We start from the raw sequence: 16153 nt of genomic DNA, 5'->3' as shown, positions 1-16153 counted from the left end.
CTTCTGAAAATTAAATTAAATTAAATAAGCTTGAACTGTGATTCATTTGTTTCATAAGAATCAATATGTGATAAAAAGAAAAAACAATGACTGTTGAGTTCATCTTACTTGTTCAGTAATCAGCCTACATTTTGTGATTTTCTGTCTTAAATTCTGTTCAGCCTCATTAACCTCCAGTGTTTTTTGAACTGCTGGCGCTGACTTGTTTTGTTAAACAGTACACTGCTGGGAGTTTGAATTTTCTCCCCATGCTTGTGTGTGTTTCCTCTGAGTTCATCAAAACATGTATAATGCGTTAATTCTCCGGTCAGTGCCCTTGACCAAGGCACTGGATCAGATCTCAAGTTGGCCCTCAGGCACTGTTCATTAGCTGCCACGTGTCCTCCAGGATGGGTTAAATGCAGAGAACCAGTTTCATCACGTTGTAAATGGCATGATTGTCTGTGATGAAATGATGTTTCTTCTCTTAGGACAGAGTCATAATCTAATGTCCGAGTGGAGCTCTGTGGGTGAATTATCTGTCACTTCCCTGTTAAAACGATCTCATTATACATCACATCATGCTCAACCTGTATGTGTGGCCTTTTCTGACAGTTAACTTAAAACAGGACAGTTGTACCAATCTTTATCTGCTGAGGAGATGACTGTTATTATCAGGTGACATAGTTTATTATTAAAATAATTGATTATAAGTAACCTCTTTTCCTTTTTTCCTCTTCAGTGAAGCAACATGCATCTGCTCATATAGTTCTTATTTTGTGAATACATCTGCATTTTTTACAGTGTAACCTAGAAAGGTGGTAGGGTCAGCCACATACAAGTGAAACAGTATAAAATGGCGGTGTCCTTTAAGGTCAGTTTGTTTATTCAGTTAATTCAGACATGAAAACAAAGAGTTTCTTTATTTAGTTTGTTTAGGTATAAAACATCAATCAGTGAAGATCTTTCTCTTCTGACCAAAATTTCTGTGCTCCTGTGCAGTGGATTTTTCCATTTACTTGATGAAAAGGGTCCATAACTTATTCATTTAATGGATAATGAATGATTGACCCAACATTAATTAATGTGTGTTCATGTATTATGCATGGGGGTACTGTATGAGTGCGGGAATGCAAAGTAATTTGTTGACTTCATGTATTGTGCAATTAAAAAATTGCCTAAATTGATGTTTTTTTTTACAGTAACACATAAATTCAGTTATGAATGGCTAAAACAGCGCAGAGTTGACTGCACATATCTGAACATCAAGACATCCGAAATGTGTTACATCAATGAAAACACAAAACCACCATGTCATAGCTAATTAAAATCTCTTTATTACAATCACATGTACATCATCATATTCCAAAAAGCTTGCTGTAGTGAAAAGTACCCTTGCACAGACAGATGGAGGTGGTGTTGCAGGCTGGATGGAGGGATTGTCAGATGAAGTAAAACAAGCATCGAGTTCCCCAGCAGCAAGTGTCTCCGCTCCAGTGTGCTTTTAATTTCACATCACATGAGGACAGCAGCGCTATTTTCAGCTCTCTGTGTCCTTGTGTAACGTAAGCAAAGAGAGTGAAAGGAGGGGGGTGGGAGGGAAAGAAAAATTCTTTCTTCATCATCCATTATTCAGACTGTTTGAGTCACAGCCGAGAGGGAGGGAAAACGTGGAAACAAACAGGGTGGAGGTTTGATTCCACATCTTCCAAATCTGATTCCAAGTGTTTTAAACAAAGTAAATCCTTTATTTCCTGTCTTCTTTTGATTCAGATGAAAAGATGGGTATCAGTTTTATTTGTGTGGTGCTTAGCTTAGCACAAAGACTGAAAGCAGGGGAAACTGATAGCATAGCTCAATCAAAAGAGAGGGGGAAGAAACACCTTGCAGCAAGTCCAAAGCTTTCTGATTTAAACAAAAAAAAGGTTGCCTAGGCTTGTCAACCCCACTATGAGGGAAGACCTTTTATGTTTGTGCATCACTGCTCACATTAATTTTGTTCAGTGATTCAGATATATCTGGTGTTGTGCTGTTGTTGTGTCCCTGGTTTGGAAAACAACCAATCCAATCAAAGTCTTGTAGGGGGGATGGCAAGAAAAATTACCACAAAAATGTTGCCAGGCAAGAATGAGATATTTGCAGCTGCACAACCATTTCACCGAACATTGATCGACCATTTATAGCTGAGCAACTGCTGACACACTCAGCTGGTGTTTCTACATAGGTTGAAGCACTGAACACAGCGCTATAGTACGACTATGCTCCACGATTTAGTTTTTAATCTGCTGCGTTATTCCTCTCAGTTTCACTTTGGCTTTCTAAAGGCCTTTTTCACAGCAGACATTTTGACTTGTCATAATAGGAAAAGCATAGATGTTGCTGACAATTAACAGTCATGTGTTCCATTAAGCCATGACAATATGAAAATAAGCCAGTATGCTTGGTCCCTGAAACCAAAGCAGCCAAAAGGAGTTGGTCTGCTTCATAATTTCATAATTTACACCTTTGCCACGTTATTGTGATATGTTAAAAAAAACTCTACTGTGAAAAAGACATTCTGTTTTGGCTATTTTATGCTGCCAGAGAGGAAGAGTCTTAATCAGTCTTTCATTTTGGACCTTTTGGAAGCATCAAATAGTTTGCTTTATAACAGGCTTGTTAGCTGTAGGATACAAGGTGTAAATCAACTGGCTCGACAGTGAAAGTTTAATTTTAGCCACACTTGCCACTAATAAATCTTTTTTTAAATTTGCACCGTCAGTTGCCAAATGCCGATAAAAATGTGCAACTGGCTGGTAGATTTGCTCCATTCATTAGCCTAAAAGACAACAAATGGTAAATGATTGAGTGACTTTGAACACAAAAATTTGAACATTCACTAGCCATTTTGCCAGGGGACAATATAGTTACTGTTGCAACTAAACCAAAACTTATCGTTAGTCAATTTGAAAGATCAAAGATTTAAATCTAACAGCTTTGAGTTGTTGTGAGGTTTTGTTATTTTGCACCCCTTTTTTGTGTTACCCAGGCTAAACACGTCTTAGTGAATACACAGAGATCAGAACTGATATCCATCTGAAACATCTGACTGCAGAACACTGAGAACAAGAGGATTTATCTAAAAGGTGTTCCTTTAAGATTTACTGTGACAGTGAGTCTTACTCATAATTCATGGATGCCACGTTAAACATTCAGAACAAACTGAACCCCTTCCAATGAATTTTAACAATATTGTGAGTGTTAAACGTACTAATACTACAATGTTAATCTCTGTGCTGTATATACAGCCTCCAAAACACAGCTATAAACCTACAGAATCACATGATAAACCATTGGAGGCGACTGATGACATCAGCATGTCCTCTTACTTACTCCAACCTCATCTGCACCATCCTGACAAAATCAATATATACATGTCATAATGACCAAAAAACAACAATAAAATTCAGTTTCGCCATTTAAAGAGACAATAATATTCACATTTTGTGTTCACTCTTTGAAAATGGTAAATAAAGGTTTCACCAGCTTTTAAGTAAATTAAGTTGATTTTAAAGATCATAAAAACTGTTCACATTGGTTTTGTAACCATCACAAGAAAAATATTGAAATATGTCCAACACAATGACAATAAACTTTTTTTTTCCTCCATAAATCACTATGATAGTCTATAAAGAAAACATCAACACACACGGTCGTTCTATCTACAGTCATTCCACTGGCCTCGGTCCCTGGTACAGAAAGGTAGGGAAACATTTTCGTATAAAAAATGATGTGCAAAAAGTTGTTTTCTTAGGTCCCTCTCATGGAAAACAATGTAAGAATTAATGTAAATATCTACAATAACCTTTGCTCTTGCCATTTTAGATTTGGGATTACTGTGCACTTGTGGTGACTCGTCACATTTGTGCATCTATTTGATTTAAAACGAGTTACTGCATTAGATGGAAACCTGACAGGTAGCACACACAACACTGTCATTATCATATTAAAACTAGCTTGAGGTATTATTGCACATTTTCCCAATCTGCAGACCTGTAATCAGTAGATTTCAGTTTTACTCACACTTTTGTGGAATGTCAACGATGCAGACTTGAGCTCTGTCTGTCCTGACTGTAAAGACGCTGCAGCAGTCTTGACAAACCTACGTAATGTTTACTTGAGGTGCATCTTCTTTTCTTTAAAACACAGTTAACGCATCACTGTAGATTTCAGTAAACATGCATAAGCTGTTACCTGGGTAGGTAGGTCTGTAAACATCCTGCCAACAGTAAAGACAGCACAAAGAATAGGAGCAATGAGCCATGAAGGGCTAAAGCTCTTATACTGCATTCAAGCCATGTCAGCAACAAAATAAAGGAGGAAAACTCCTTTAATTATGACTTTATAATATTCAGACATTATGAAGGTTTCAGACAGCGAGCTGCTACATCTGCTACTGCCACCAAACAGTGTTGGGGTTCTGCATTTTAATTTGGCAGCAGCAGAGCACTGTCAGCTTGCTCCCTCCAATCAAGTTGCTGCTATCGGCCTAATTTAAAATGATCGCATAATAAGGAGTTTCATTCACTAGTGTCAAAAACATGTTACGACGCTACATTGATATTAATGGTGGCAAAGAGGCATCTAATTCATAGTACTTGTGCCCTTAAAATTAGATGTGTTGTTTTAATTGGTGGGATTTCTGTGGTGGCCGTCATACAGAGAGCAATGAAGCACATTAAAAAGATCAGTCAGCATCACAAATAAAAGCGCATTCACAAGAACGTAGGACTGCTGCTGCATACATTGGCAGTAATGTGCTGTTTGAATCAAGTCTGTTGATGGCCCACACAAGGGCAATAAGTCTAAATCAGCCTCATGACCATTGTTTAGAGTGTATCGTTATATTTATATTATATTTTTGTACTGGTGTTAAAAGGGGCAAACTGGCTACAAAGTCATTGCCACTGGCAGTTACATCTAAATAAAATTCACTGTTTTATTGGTTTTTATTCATTTATATTCACCAATTGGAACAAATTGTCAAATTTCTGATGCCTTCAGTAACTTAGAGTTGGATCACATAAGTATGGTCTGAACGACATGGCATGAATGTGGCATAAACTCCACCCCAAACACAGCAGCAGCTGATCATACAGATTAAAGCTGTGGACAGAATTCTCTGCAAACCTCATGGCACATTGCTCCCCATTCTTGATTAACACAGTTTGACTAGTTTTGCACAAGCAAGTAAATCAGGCCGTGTTTTTAATCATTTTTAGTTACAAAAGCTCCCACCGATGTATATTTTAGCTGTAAACAGAGTTTCTATAAAAACCACTCACGATTTGGTATCAAATCTCAGTTTTCATTGTCGTCATTGCTACAGTTGATGTGTTCTGTGGCCCTGATGTAAAAGTAGTTGTATGTGATCTATCGTGCACAGCCAGGTATATCACGCAGAACAGTATTGCTCCCCGAAATCTCATGGTCTGTTTGAGGGTTGGAGTCCAAACCCCAATTTTTGTAATTTTGTCAAAGATTCTGTGAATAAGTGAAGCATAAGATGTAGCATGAAACACATGTTGCAAACATACACGCTCATCTGACTTAGTTCGGTTGTTTGTCATTATAAGCGTCATGCACTGACACACACATTTTGTCCGGAGTGCTGTACAGTGGTGACACACCCACACATAAAGCTATCAGTTGAGGTGATGTACAGCAATAACAGTGAGGTTCCCTTTCTCGCGCACATCCATTCACGGAACAGTCCGACATTTCTGTAAATTCTAGTTTTCTCCTTCTTGCCCAGAGTCATATGAGATGATCCATATCAGTCTCGTCTTTGTACTTCATACATAGACAATCAATCTCTAATATCCTCAGAAGAGCACACAGACAGCAACAAAAAGGGCAGACTGTGCTGTAGGTGCATACTGTCTACAGTTATACACCCCCCCCACCCCCCCACCAAGGTTTGCCTAAATCAAACAGTTATGTGATTGTTTGAAGGTTGATTTTTTTTCTTTTGATTAAGTTAGGCAAGCAGTTTACCCCTGCTTCTAGTCTTTGTTCTGAGCTAGGCTAAATACATCCTGGACCTATCTCTGTACTGGACTTCCGAGATGAAGCTGATATTCATCTCAACATCTGACTCTGGAAAAGGCAGAACAAGAGGATTTACTCAAATGTTGTATTGTTAGCTTGACATTACACACACTCACAGGCGCGCAGAGTTACAGTTAGACGTGGTGTCCATGCAGTTAGACGGTGGTGACCGTCAGCAGGGAGCTGGGACACAGCATGTCGTCGTGGTTGTCCAGCCTGGTCCCATGAGTCAGCAGCTCCTCTACTGTTATCCAGTCATCCAGCAGCTTCCTATTCCTCAAACGACTCAGCTTTCTCTGACTCAGCTCAAGGACCGTGTTGCCCCGCCCATCTGCAAAAGCTCCGCGTCCTCTGCTTTCCAGCATACCTCCGTCTCCAGCAGACACTCCTGCCGATCCCGCGATGGCCCCTCCCCTGCTTATAGCATCTCGTATAGGTACTCCTCTGGCCTGCAGCTGCTGCTGCCTCTGCTCACGGGCCAACAGGAAGTGTTCCCTCCTTTCGGTTCGACTCCAGTAACGACCCAACAGCATGTCCGTATTGGTCTCCTCATCTGTGCTCATCCCACTGCGTTCATCTGCCAGTTGAGAAGCCCGGTCTCTCAGGAGCTGGGCCCTGGAGATTCGTGATGTTGCATTGGGTTTACAGCTCATATCAAGTTTTGGCTGAAAACCAGAACTGGGATTAGGGCTTGAACCAGCATTCATCTGTACTTTCTTTGCATCCCATCCAGCAGAGCAAGCCCCTGTGTGGCCCTCCAGGGTACTGTAGGGACCTCTGCCTCCCACGCCAACTTGGGACTGACGGATGGCCGGTTTTGGCCAGGTGTCATTGATGTCTCCACCCTGAGGAGGGTGGACCAAACTCTGGAGGTGCTGCTGCTCTCTGGCTCTGCTCCTGCTCAGCTCCTGCTGTCTCTCTCTGTCCATCTCCTCCTGAATCTGTGCCTCCCTCTCCCTCTCCCTCTCCCTCTCCAGCTCTTTCTCCTTTTGCATTTGCCTTTTTTGTTCCATTTCTCTTTCCCTCTCTCTGTCCATTTCTGTCACCATGGGGTCAGGCATCAAGTGTCTTTCCTGTGAGTGCCACCATTCGTGGTGAGCGATCTGGCTGTTAGGGTTGTTGTCGTAGCATCTGTCATGGGTGTTGGCCCCTCTGATGTGCCCCAAAGTGGCAGGGTGCTGTTGGGGTGAGAGGGCTAGGCCTGCTGGGTGAGAAGCCATCACACCTGCTACTAGCTCACCTTCCTCTGGCAGGCCAGGCGGTAGGACATTACATGGGGCTACTCCACTATAGTGGTGCAGGGTTGCTGCACAGTAGGAGGGAGAGGCTGGGTGGCTGGCCCGGCGACGATACTCCTGCGGAGGAGGGCGATGGTGCAGCGTTCGGCTTCTCCTCAGCATTCCCACTGAACTGGAGCCATGGTGGTGCTGCTGCATGGGTACTAGTGGTCTCCGGTGGCTGGAGGGGGTGCTGCAGGTGGAGAGGACCGGGGCAGGCATTCGTGAGACGCCAGCGTGGGCATGGGAGGGATTGAAGAGTGCACCACTGCTGGAGCTGTGACGGTTGAGACATGGCCGATCAGCTTTATGGAACTGGACTGATGAAACCCTGGAAATACAAACAGTAAAGTTAAGAAACAAACTGTAACATTTGGTTATAACTAGCCTAATGAGACAGAGATAATATTGACAGCAAAGATAAACTGATTTAATCAAACTGGTATTCAGCTGGTTTTTGAACAAGTGGTTTTAAAACCTGATTCAAACCAGGATGAATTGGACAGCAGCTGGTCTTAAATGTTTTCTAACTGCCTGAATTCAAATTATCTGGTTACAGTTGGTTTTAAGGCAGGTTTAAAACCACCAAGTCACTTCTTGCCCCTAATTTCTTGCCCCAAACATTGATAATAAACCACTGACTGAGCCATATCGTCTTCTGCCTGTCAAACAGTGTCACTGATGGACATATAGTGTTGGTGGCTAAGTTTTTAGGCAGTGAAATAGTCAAAATAACTTGTATTATAGCAAAATTGTGTCTTTTTACCAGTCGGGCAGGAGGCAATTGTTTTACCAGCTGTTACCTGAAAAGTCCACGAGGTGGGGGATCCATGACGGGCACACCGCCCTCCTCCATTGTGAGCTGCAGGCGCTGACACTGCGGCTGCATGGTCAGAGCCTCAGGGATGGCCTCCAGCAGCTCACGGTGGCTCTTGGGGCAGCTGTCACGTCGTTCCCGCCGCTCGCACGATTCAGCCTGATGTTGCAGCCTGGCATTGTACAGGCGCATTCGTTTCTCCAACAGCCTCTGGAAGTGCCTGAACTCCCCGGTGCTCACGCTGTAGAAGCCAGAGTCACTGAGCTCTGAGGAGATAAAGGACTCAGAAGAAGGAGAACCCCCCCCATAGCCCCCACAACCTCCTGGGGCGAGGGCCGCATGTGAATGACACTCATCCAGGCCACCCTCCTCGGTCTCCAGTCCTGAAAGATCCCCCTGGTGTAGGGAGCCGTCAGTCCAGCCCAGACCACTGTCCAGCTCATGGTGGAGGGGCAGGAAGCCCAGCGGCTTCTCCAGCATGAAGTCCTCGTCATCCGTCTGCAACAAGATGCATCCTTAGTCGCAAGGTCATTTACACAAAAACACACATCATAACACTATAAATAACTGCATATTTTTATGTTCTGTCTGTGTGCGGGACTGCAGTACCTTCTGAGTAGTGACTAAATATGTCTGTAGCAGTGAGGAAACTCAGCTACTGTAAGTAAATAGTGACTGAGGAAATAGTTTGGGGACTATTTTCAGCTCAGGATTAATCCACATTTGGTGCTCTAGTATTTTCGGCACAGAATTTTACGCGTGAGTCAAAATAAACAAGTCTATGTGTTAAAGTTAATGAAGGACTAATCCACATGAAAGTTGCTCATTGATCTGTTTTTATTCATAGCTTTTGGACAACAATTGAATGTTACAACTCAGAGGAATATGATATATCACTCCCAACTTCTGCACGAGAAGCTGGGAGTGATTCTACGCTGAAAGAAAGCAATTTTAAAAAAGTATTATTTTTGTATCTGAAGCTCAGGTTTCTTGTTTGGACAGTTACCATATGCATTCCAAGCGATACGATTGATTGCTAAGTGTTGATACCTGACTGTGGCAGCCATTAGGTTCTTCTAGGTTTGAATTGCAACATCCCATCAGGCAGTTCTGTCCCTTTGGTCCGCGGCCAGTCAGTTCTGGATCCTGCAGGATTCATGATGTGAAACAAAGAAAATGAGACAACACAAAGCTTCTCTATGTTTATGGGTTTTTCATTCATTACCAGTTGTAGACATTTTTTGTCAAAACTGGACCTAACTGACAAAGAGTCAACAAACCATATGACAAAGATCTACTGACCGTGTGTGTGTGTGTGTGTGCGTGTGTGCGTGTGTGTGTGTCACCTGGTGGCCAATGTCCACAGTGTCCCGTGGGGAGCTTGACAGGTAGCTGTACCGTCCTCCTTCACAGTGATCTTGTGGCACAGGCAGATGGCTGTAATAATGTCTGAGTCGGAAGACAAGAACATCAATTTAGATTTTCTTTTCTTATTCCCAGAACTGCTGACATGCTCCAAAACTGATATTGACATTTATGTTAAACTGGGTCTTCGTACTATATTTTTACAGTTGCAGTCAGTGCATACGCACAAGTGATGCCACATTGAACCTCTGCGTACTCAGGTGTGATTATATTTTGAATTATACATGAATATACATTCCAGTTACTAAATTTAGCTGCAAACAGCACAACATTTTTAACTGAGAGAAACCACAGAGCTTGAGACCAAGTACAGATAAACGTTTCACTGGTCTATGAAACATTCAGTTAGGTTTCTGTATTTGTTTACCTGTCTTGGTAGGAGGGGCTGGATGCGTTACGTCCAGTCCCCATCATTGGGAGGGGCAGATTGAGGTGCTGCAGGTTAAGGGGGAGTGGCTCCCAGGATGCCCTGTCTACCTCGTTGCCACACCCCCTCTGACCCTTTATCTGCATGGTGATTGGACGCTGACTGGCCGCCAGGATCCGCAGAGCATCACGTTGACTCAGGTGTGCTAGACTCCGCCCATTCACCTGAGGAAGCAGATAGAGGTGGAGAAGAGATGTGATGTAAGCAAACATGTGCCTATTCCCACATCCAGCAGAAGCAGATGATGATGATCCCATGGAAGTCACATATTCACTTTCCTTTTAGTTCAGGTTTAGTTTCCACCAACTGTGGAAAATATCTGGCTCTTTGGCTGATAAATATTCTGATGTCTTCATCAGATAGACGCTAACTTCATCTACCGTGCAGGTATAGGTAAAGCTTTGACACCATTTGAGTGGAAATTCAGCTGGAAAATCATCTCACTTCACAACACAGAGACCGACTTGCAGAAAGAGCTAGCTAAAATCTAACAGAAACTCTTATCTTTCAACAGGCTCAAACAGTATTACGGTCCTTGAGGTCGTTTCCAGGGATAATGTCAGTACATTTTAGTAATATACTAACTTTGCATATGTACTGCATGAAACAGATATGGGAGGTAATTTATGTATAACATGATGCCCTCTGTCTAGTCCCCTGAGAATAGCGCTTTATGACCTCAAGCGATGGTGTGTTATACCTGCACTCCACCTTTTTTAGACATGTAGATCAGTTTTCTGGTCACTGTAAGCAGAATGACTCGTCTTTCTCAGCCTGTAAAATGTCTTCTGTGGCTCTGCAGGCACTTTCACAAAAAGAAATAACCCTGATGATGTCAAATTGATGTCAGCAGGGTTATGTCAGCTGAGCGTAAAGAGTAATTATATATAACAGAAAGCCTGTGATACAGACTGGAGGTGTGAAGTATTAAATAAGTGGTTGTTTACCAGAAATGGAGGATCTAATGGCAAGATGCTGTCTAACTGCATTATGGGAAATGTAGGATCCAGTGTTGTGGGAGTTTTACATGTACTAGGGTCTAAAAGTCAACAAATGTCAGCCTCTGCAGCACTACTCTCTTATTCGTCCAAAATGACAGACTGAATCACAAGAGGAATTCTTCATTCCTCCCCTGCATTGTGTGAAACGGCGTCAGTGATACTATAATCAAATTTGAGTCTGCATGCTGCCATTTTAATTGCACTTCATCATATCTTTTTTTACACACTACAGACTGGAAACTCTAAAATAATCAACATTATACAAATGGGTGACAAAGCACAACTCTGCCTGCAGACAGATGGTGGATTTATTCCAGTATGACAAACAAACAGGTGATTTTGAATCAGATATGACGAATTGGGACATCATGTCCATGTTGTCGGTAAAGGGTTAACACCTACGAGCCGACATAAACCTCATCCTGCTTCACACACACATGCACACACACACACTCACTCACACACACACACACATACGCACATGCAGCTCAGCACCCTTGAATTAGACGTATGAACAGTATTGTTAACTCCAGCACATCACAACCATGAGTCACCCTTCGCTACATTCAACCAGAAACACACACACTTGTACACACACACACACACACACACACACACACACACACACACAGCAGGAGCTGAGAAGCACAAAATGGCACCTGTGTGTGGAAACAGAGGACGGCAGCAGAACGTCTGTGAGCCGCTCAGCAGATGGAGATGATGAATACGAATCTGATTCTTTCGCAAGACATGAAATGTTCTACATATTTTAAGAAATTAGAGATAAACTGTCGGAGATTTGAACAGACATAAATTAGGTTTATTAACCACACACACGCAGAGCCCTGCAGAAATCATGAAATGATGCCATTTTGCATCTGCATCTATACACACACACACACACACACACACACACACACACACTCTCTCTCACACACTCACGCACACCTTTGAGCTCAGTTCCATCGTCTTCAATTGAGACACAAAACACACACAGCATCATTAAAACACTGAAGCATGTTTTTGGACTCTCACCATTTGGTCCCCCATCCAAGGTCCAGAGAGCCAGCAGCCCATCGTCACGGCAACAGTGGACAGCTGCCTTGGTTCCTATGAAAATCAATGATGCTGCTGCTTCCTCCAGCAGATCGTCTCTTCCTCCTCCTCCTCCTCCTCACTCTCTCCGTCTCTCTCTCCTCACTGTGCCTTTCACTATCACTCTCTCCTCAGCATCTGTCCCCTCCTCGCTGTCCTCCTCCCCTCTTCTTCTTTTCTTTATATCCTTCTTTTATTATTTTCTCATCTGTTTCTTCAGCATTTCTATCCTCGCCCCTCCCCCTCCTTCACAGCTCCAGATTGTAGCATCCTGCACACACTTACACACACACTCATGCATGCAGCGCTGCAAACATAAAAATATGCGCAGGCTGACAGAGAGTGTCCAGAGACGGAGAGGGAAACACACACAGTCACATAGCGAGTATGGTGTCTGATTGGTGGCCTTTTAACAGTCAACAGCCAATCAGACGCAGCGGGCTCCCTCTGGATGTCTTCCTCTCTAACTGAAACCCCTCATGAAGCATCGTCATGAGCAGGAGGAAGCCTGTACTGCAGCGATACACACAGTAACAGAGGAAACACACCATCCAACCATCCATCTTCTCGCTGCTAGTCCAGGAATCTCCAGTAGATGCTGCCCAAGGCATTCTGGGAGTTGAAGTTCCTCTAGTACTTTTTCCAGATTGGACCCAGCCTTTTGGGGAATATATTCTAATTTAGTTTGCACAAATTGATCGAAAAAGAGAAACCCAATCTGACAGTGCCCCGTGGACAGAGAGACCTGGTTTTGACCCGAGGACACCTGATCCAATTTAAGGGTGCTTTCACACTGGCAGTTTAGCTCAGATCCACTGCTTCCATCCCCAGGTGCAGCACAAGAAACTACACCTGAGTTGCTGCAGCCTACACAAGGTGCTCTATACAGACATAAGAAGTCAATGAAATATATACTAATATGATAGAATTAAATTTTGTATACAAGCAAATGTACACGGTAGGATAATCATCAGCTTTCATACTACAGTATACTTGAAAACAGTATATTGCTGCAGCCCTAGTAAACATGTAGGTCACTGATAATGGAAGTATGTGACTGTTGAATGTATGTCTGAATGTTTCAGACATGCACCCTTTTTGTTATTCTGATGGCAATTTCACGACTAAACACTTTTACATAACAGTTTAACAGCTTAACAGATCAGTCCGTCTTCTTGCAGGTGAATGAGGTTATGAAACACCCTCCTGCTGCCACAGTAATAATTTAAACCATCACTCAGCCCATGAGAGAACAGGAAACACTTATCGTGACATCATGAACTCACCACTGATCCTGATCTCTGCTACAGTAACAAAGACGGACAGGGCTTAACAAATGCTCTCAAGAGTTTGAGCTGTTGCATTAAACTTGCTGAGTTTGAACTTGGTGACTCCCAGTTGAGAAAGGTTTATAACTATAGGGCCATAACTACCATTGAGGACACTGAGATCCTCTGTATTTTTGCCATTAGAGAGTTGCAACTGATGTTTTCAACCTATACAATTGCTTAATAAATGTTTCATGAACAATTAAGTGAAATTACTTAACTGAATAACATTAACTATACATTTAATTAAGTTAAATTAGTTAATAATAAAGTTTTCCCCAAGTAAATAAGTTCTTTTTAGCAAATAAATAAAGAAAATTGGCCATATTTGTTACTGATCTACATCTTCTTCTGTGGGAATTGGAGTCTGAAAATGTGCTGTCACTGATATTATTTTGTAAGCGATGACTGGTCCAGGGAAATGCACAGATTTATTTTAGTCAGATTTGTAGCAGCCAAACTTTATCGATGGATTGATGTGGGTGGGGGACAGGACTTCAGTGTGTCTGACATCCTGTCTATAGCCTTGTCTATCCATGAAGGACACCCCACAAGGAACATCCTTCCCAGCTTAATGTGAACACAGCTCTTTCACTCTGATTGGACGGTAGAATGGCTCCCACCAGAGACCGCCGTCCAGTCAGTCCTGAGAGGACAGTCAGGGATGTCTCAGATCCATAATGGACATTCAGAAAACGTTCATATAAGAGTTACAGCAGCCCCTCTGCATCAACGCACACATACACATGTACTGTATGTAGGCTTCATTTAATCTGATTCACTCAGTGACCCTGCTTTGACTGTTTGGTTGTTATGGTAACCCACTCGACAGCCGTGTGTGTGTGTATGTGATTCACTGAATTATGTTTTAAAGACATGAAGAGCAGAATCTGCAGAGGAGTCCTGCGATGATGCAGATTACTGGTGATACCGGTGAAAGTGTGGTGCTGCAGATGTTAGTGATGCCCGTGTGTGTGTGTCTTGATGATGATGATGGGTGCATCTGGATGCCTGTCGCTGAGCTCTGCCATTTCTGTGCTGAAGTATGTAGGCGGAGAGAAAGAGAGAGCATGTGTCAGAGTTACATACACGCACATACACTGTAGAGCCTCAGCTGCGACACACAGACCTGTCGGTATCTAAAAATGGAAAGCACACTTGCTGTTGCTGAGAAGCCACAAGAAGCTTCTATATGAAGAAGACGGTACATGCAGGCATTAATATTTACATCCACCAGCCTTTAAAATAAAAGGTGAATAAAAACTGCGGCAGCTCATGTCAGATTACTGACACAGTGTGTGGAGCAAAGGTGCAGTTTATTACATTTCTTCCTTTCTTCAAAATACCAATATACAGTTTGACTTCCTCGCTAAAATCTCTATAAATTGAGTCATGTGACTGTGCAGCTGCTAAAACCCAGGTGAGGGAAAAGAGGGGGCGATAAAATGTTAATACACTCTTCTGACTCATCTGATGTTATTACTGAGCCCTGAGCAATTAAAGAGTAAGTACACCCTCACATTCCTGTTGGACCCTTTTATCCTGGGGAGAAAACAGGCAACAGAGGCTGTGGAGGTGGTTGTTTGTATGCGGTTTGACCCTGTGACTGTGTCCTTATATCAACCAAATGATAATATATAATGTGTTCACTGATGAGCTTTAGTAATGCTGGTAAGCAGATTTCTGTCATTTGCATATGTTTTCTGTCTTTTTCTCTTTTTTACATAAAAAAATCTGAGTACATTTGTATTTTCTTGATAATTATCTTGTTGCCTGTCCTCTTCCAGGTCACCGTGCTGGGGTGGAGGTTTTGTGGCTTGGGCACCGCTTGGCGATGCCTCGGCCTCATTTGTTCCCCTGGATCCACACTCTTCACAAATGACATGTAATCTACCTGAATCAGACATTTTTACATTGTAATCTGTAAACTATATGATGCGATGCCCTAATGATTGAACTGTGTTTTTCTTATGCTAGGAAGATTCTGTTTTTACTCAAATCGAAGGTCTTAGGACAGAGGATATCATTCACTGTACACATCGTAAAGCCTGCTGAGGCAATGTGATTGTGATTTTGTTCAATATAAAGAAAAGTGACTTGACCTTGTTCCCTCTTTTTCAAGCTCAGTTAGGGTGACCAGATCCCCGCAGACCAAATGAGGGACAACTAGTACATGTCTGTGGGTGGGACAACGTTGGACAGGTCGTCAGTCCCAGGGGAAGTCTAAAAGATTGATATGATGCTTAGTTAACATAAAAAAATAAGCATGCACCCATTTGCTATTAATGTGATGTGGTTGATTCAGTAGCATGCTGCTTTTGTACAAAATGACTTTCTTGCAGTTGCCAAGTGGAAAAATGACGACTGCAAACTTACTACAACAGTCTGCTGACTTCTATCACTGGTATTGTTGCACAATGTGTTTAAAGATGTATTTAGTTTCCATCATATTCCATCCACAACATTTCATTTGGCTGCCTCCACAGGGCATCACAATGTCAAGTTTTCAGTTGTGTTTTTATGAGGCTTATTATCTTTATAGATACAAGTTTGGTTTTCACCTGACAAATGAAAATGTTAATCTGCAACAGTTTCTCCATCTCAGATGTGACATCACATTTTAATATGTGGTTCCTTCATAGTTGTATAAAAAATACACTGGTTGTACGATATTCACACTGTTTAGTCAAAAGAGACACGTTTGTCTTGTATTT

The 16153-nt window shown here is 42.4% G+C and overlaps 1 protein-coding gene and 1 long non-coding RNA gene across 2 annotated transcripts in view; one reads left to right on the top strand and one right to left on the bottom strand.

Moving 5' to 3' along the window:
* LOC119020781 overlaps positions 1 to 8289 on the top strand; it is a 47996-nt gene extending 39707 nt beyond the window's left edge. The window contains exon 3 of the long non-coding RNA XR_005075415.1: positions 8116 to 8289. This is a non-coding gene — a long non-coding RNA (uncharacterized LOC119020781). The remainder of the gene's footprint in view (positions 1 to 8115) is intronic.
* On the bottom strand, positions 1294 to 8364 carry LOC119020769. The gene is made up of 2 exons (XM_037100411.1): positions 8150 to 8364; positions 1294 to 7677 (listed from the first exon to the last, which is right to left on the bottom strand). The coding sequence occupies exons 1-2, from the start codon at positions 8353 to 8355 to the stop codon at positions 6225 to 6227; spliced, it is 1659 nt and encodes a 552-aa protein (XP_036956306.1). The 5' UTR covers positions 8356 to 8364; the 3' UTR covers positions 1294 to 6224.
* Between the last annotated feature and the right edge of the window lie 7789 nt (positions 8365 to 16153).

This window comes from Acanthopagrus latus, chromosome 6, assembly GCF_904848185.1.
Source record: "Acanthopagrus latus isolate v.2019 chromosome 6, fAcaLat1.1, whole genome shotgun sequence".
NCBI lineage: Eukaryota > Metazoa > Chordata > Actinopteri > Spariformes > Sparidae > Acanthopagrus > Acanthopagrus latus.
The sequence above is the reverse complement of the archived record's forward strand: the minus strand, read 5'-3'. Positions and strand labels throughout refer to the sequence as shown.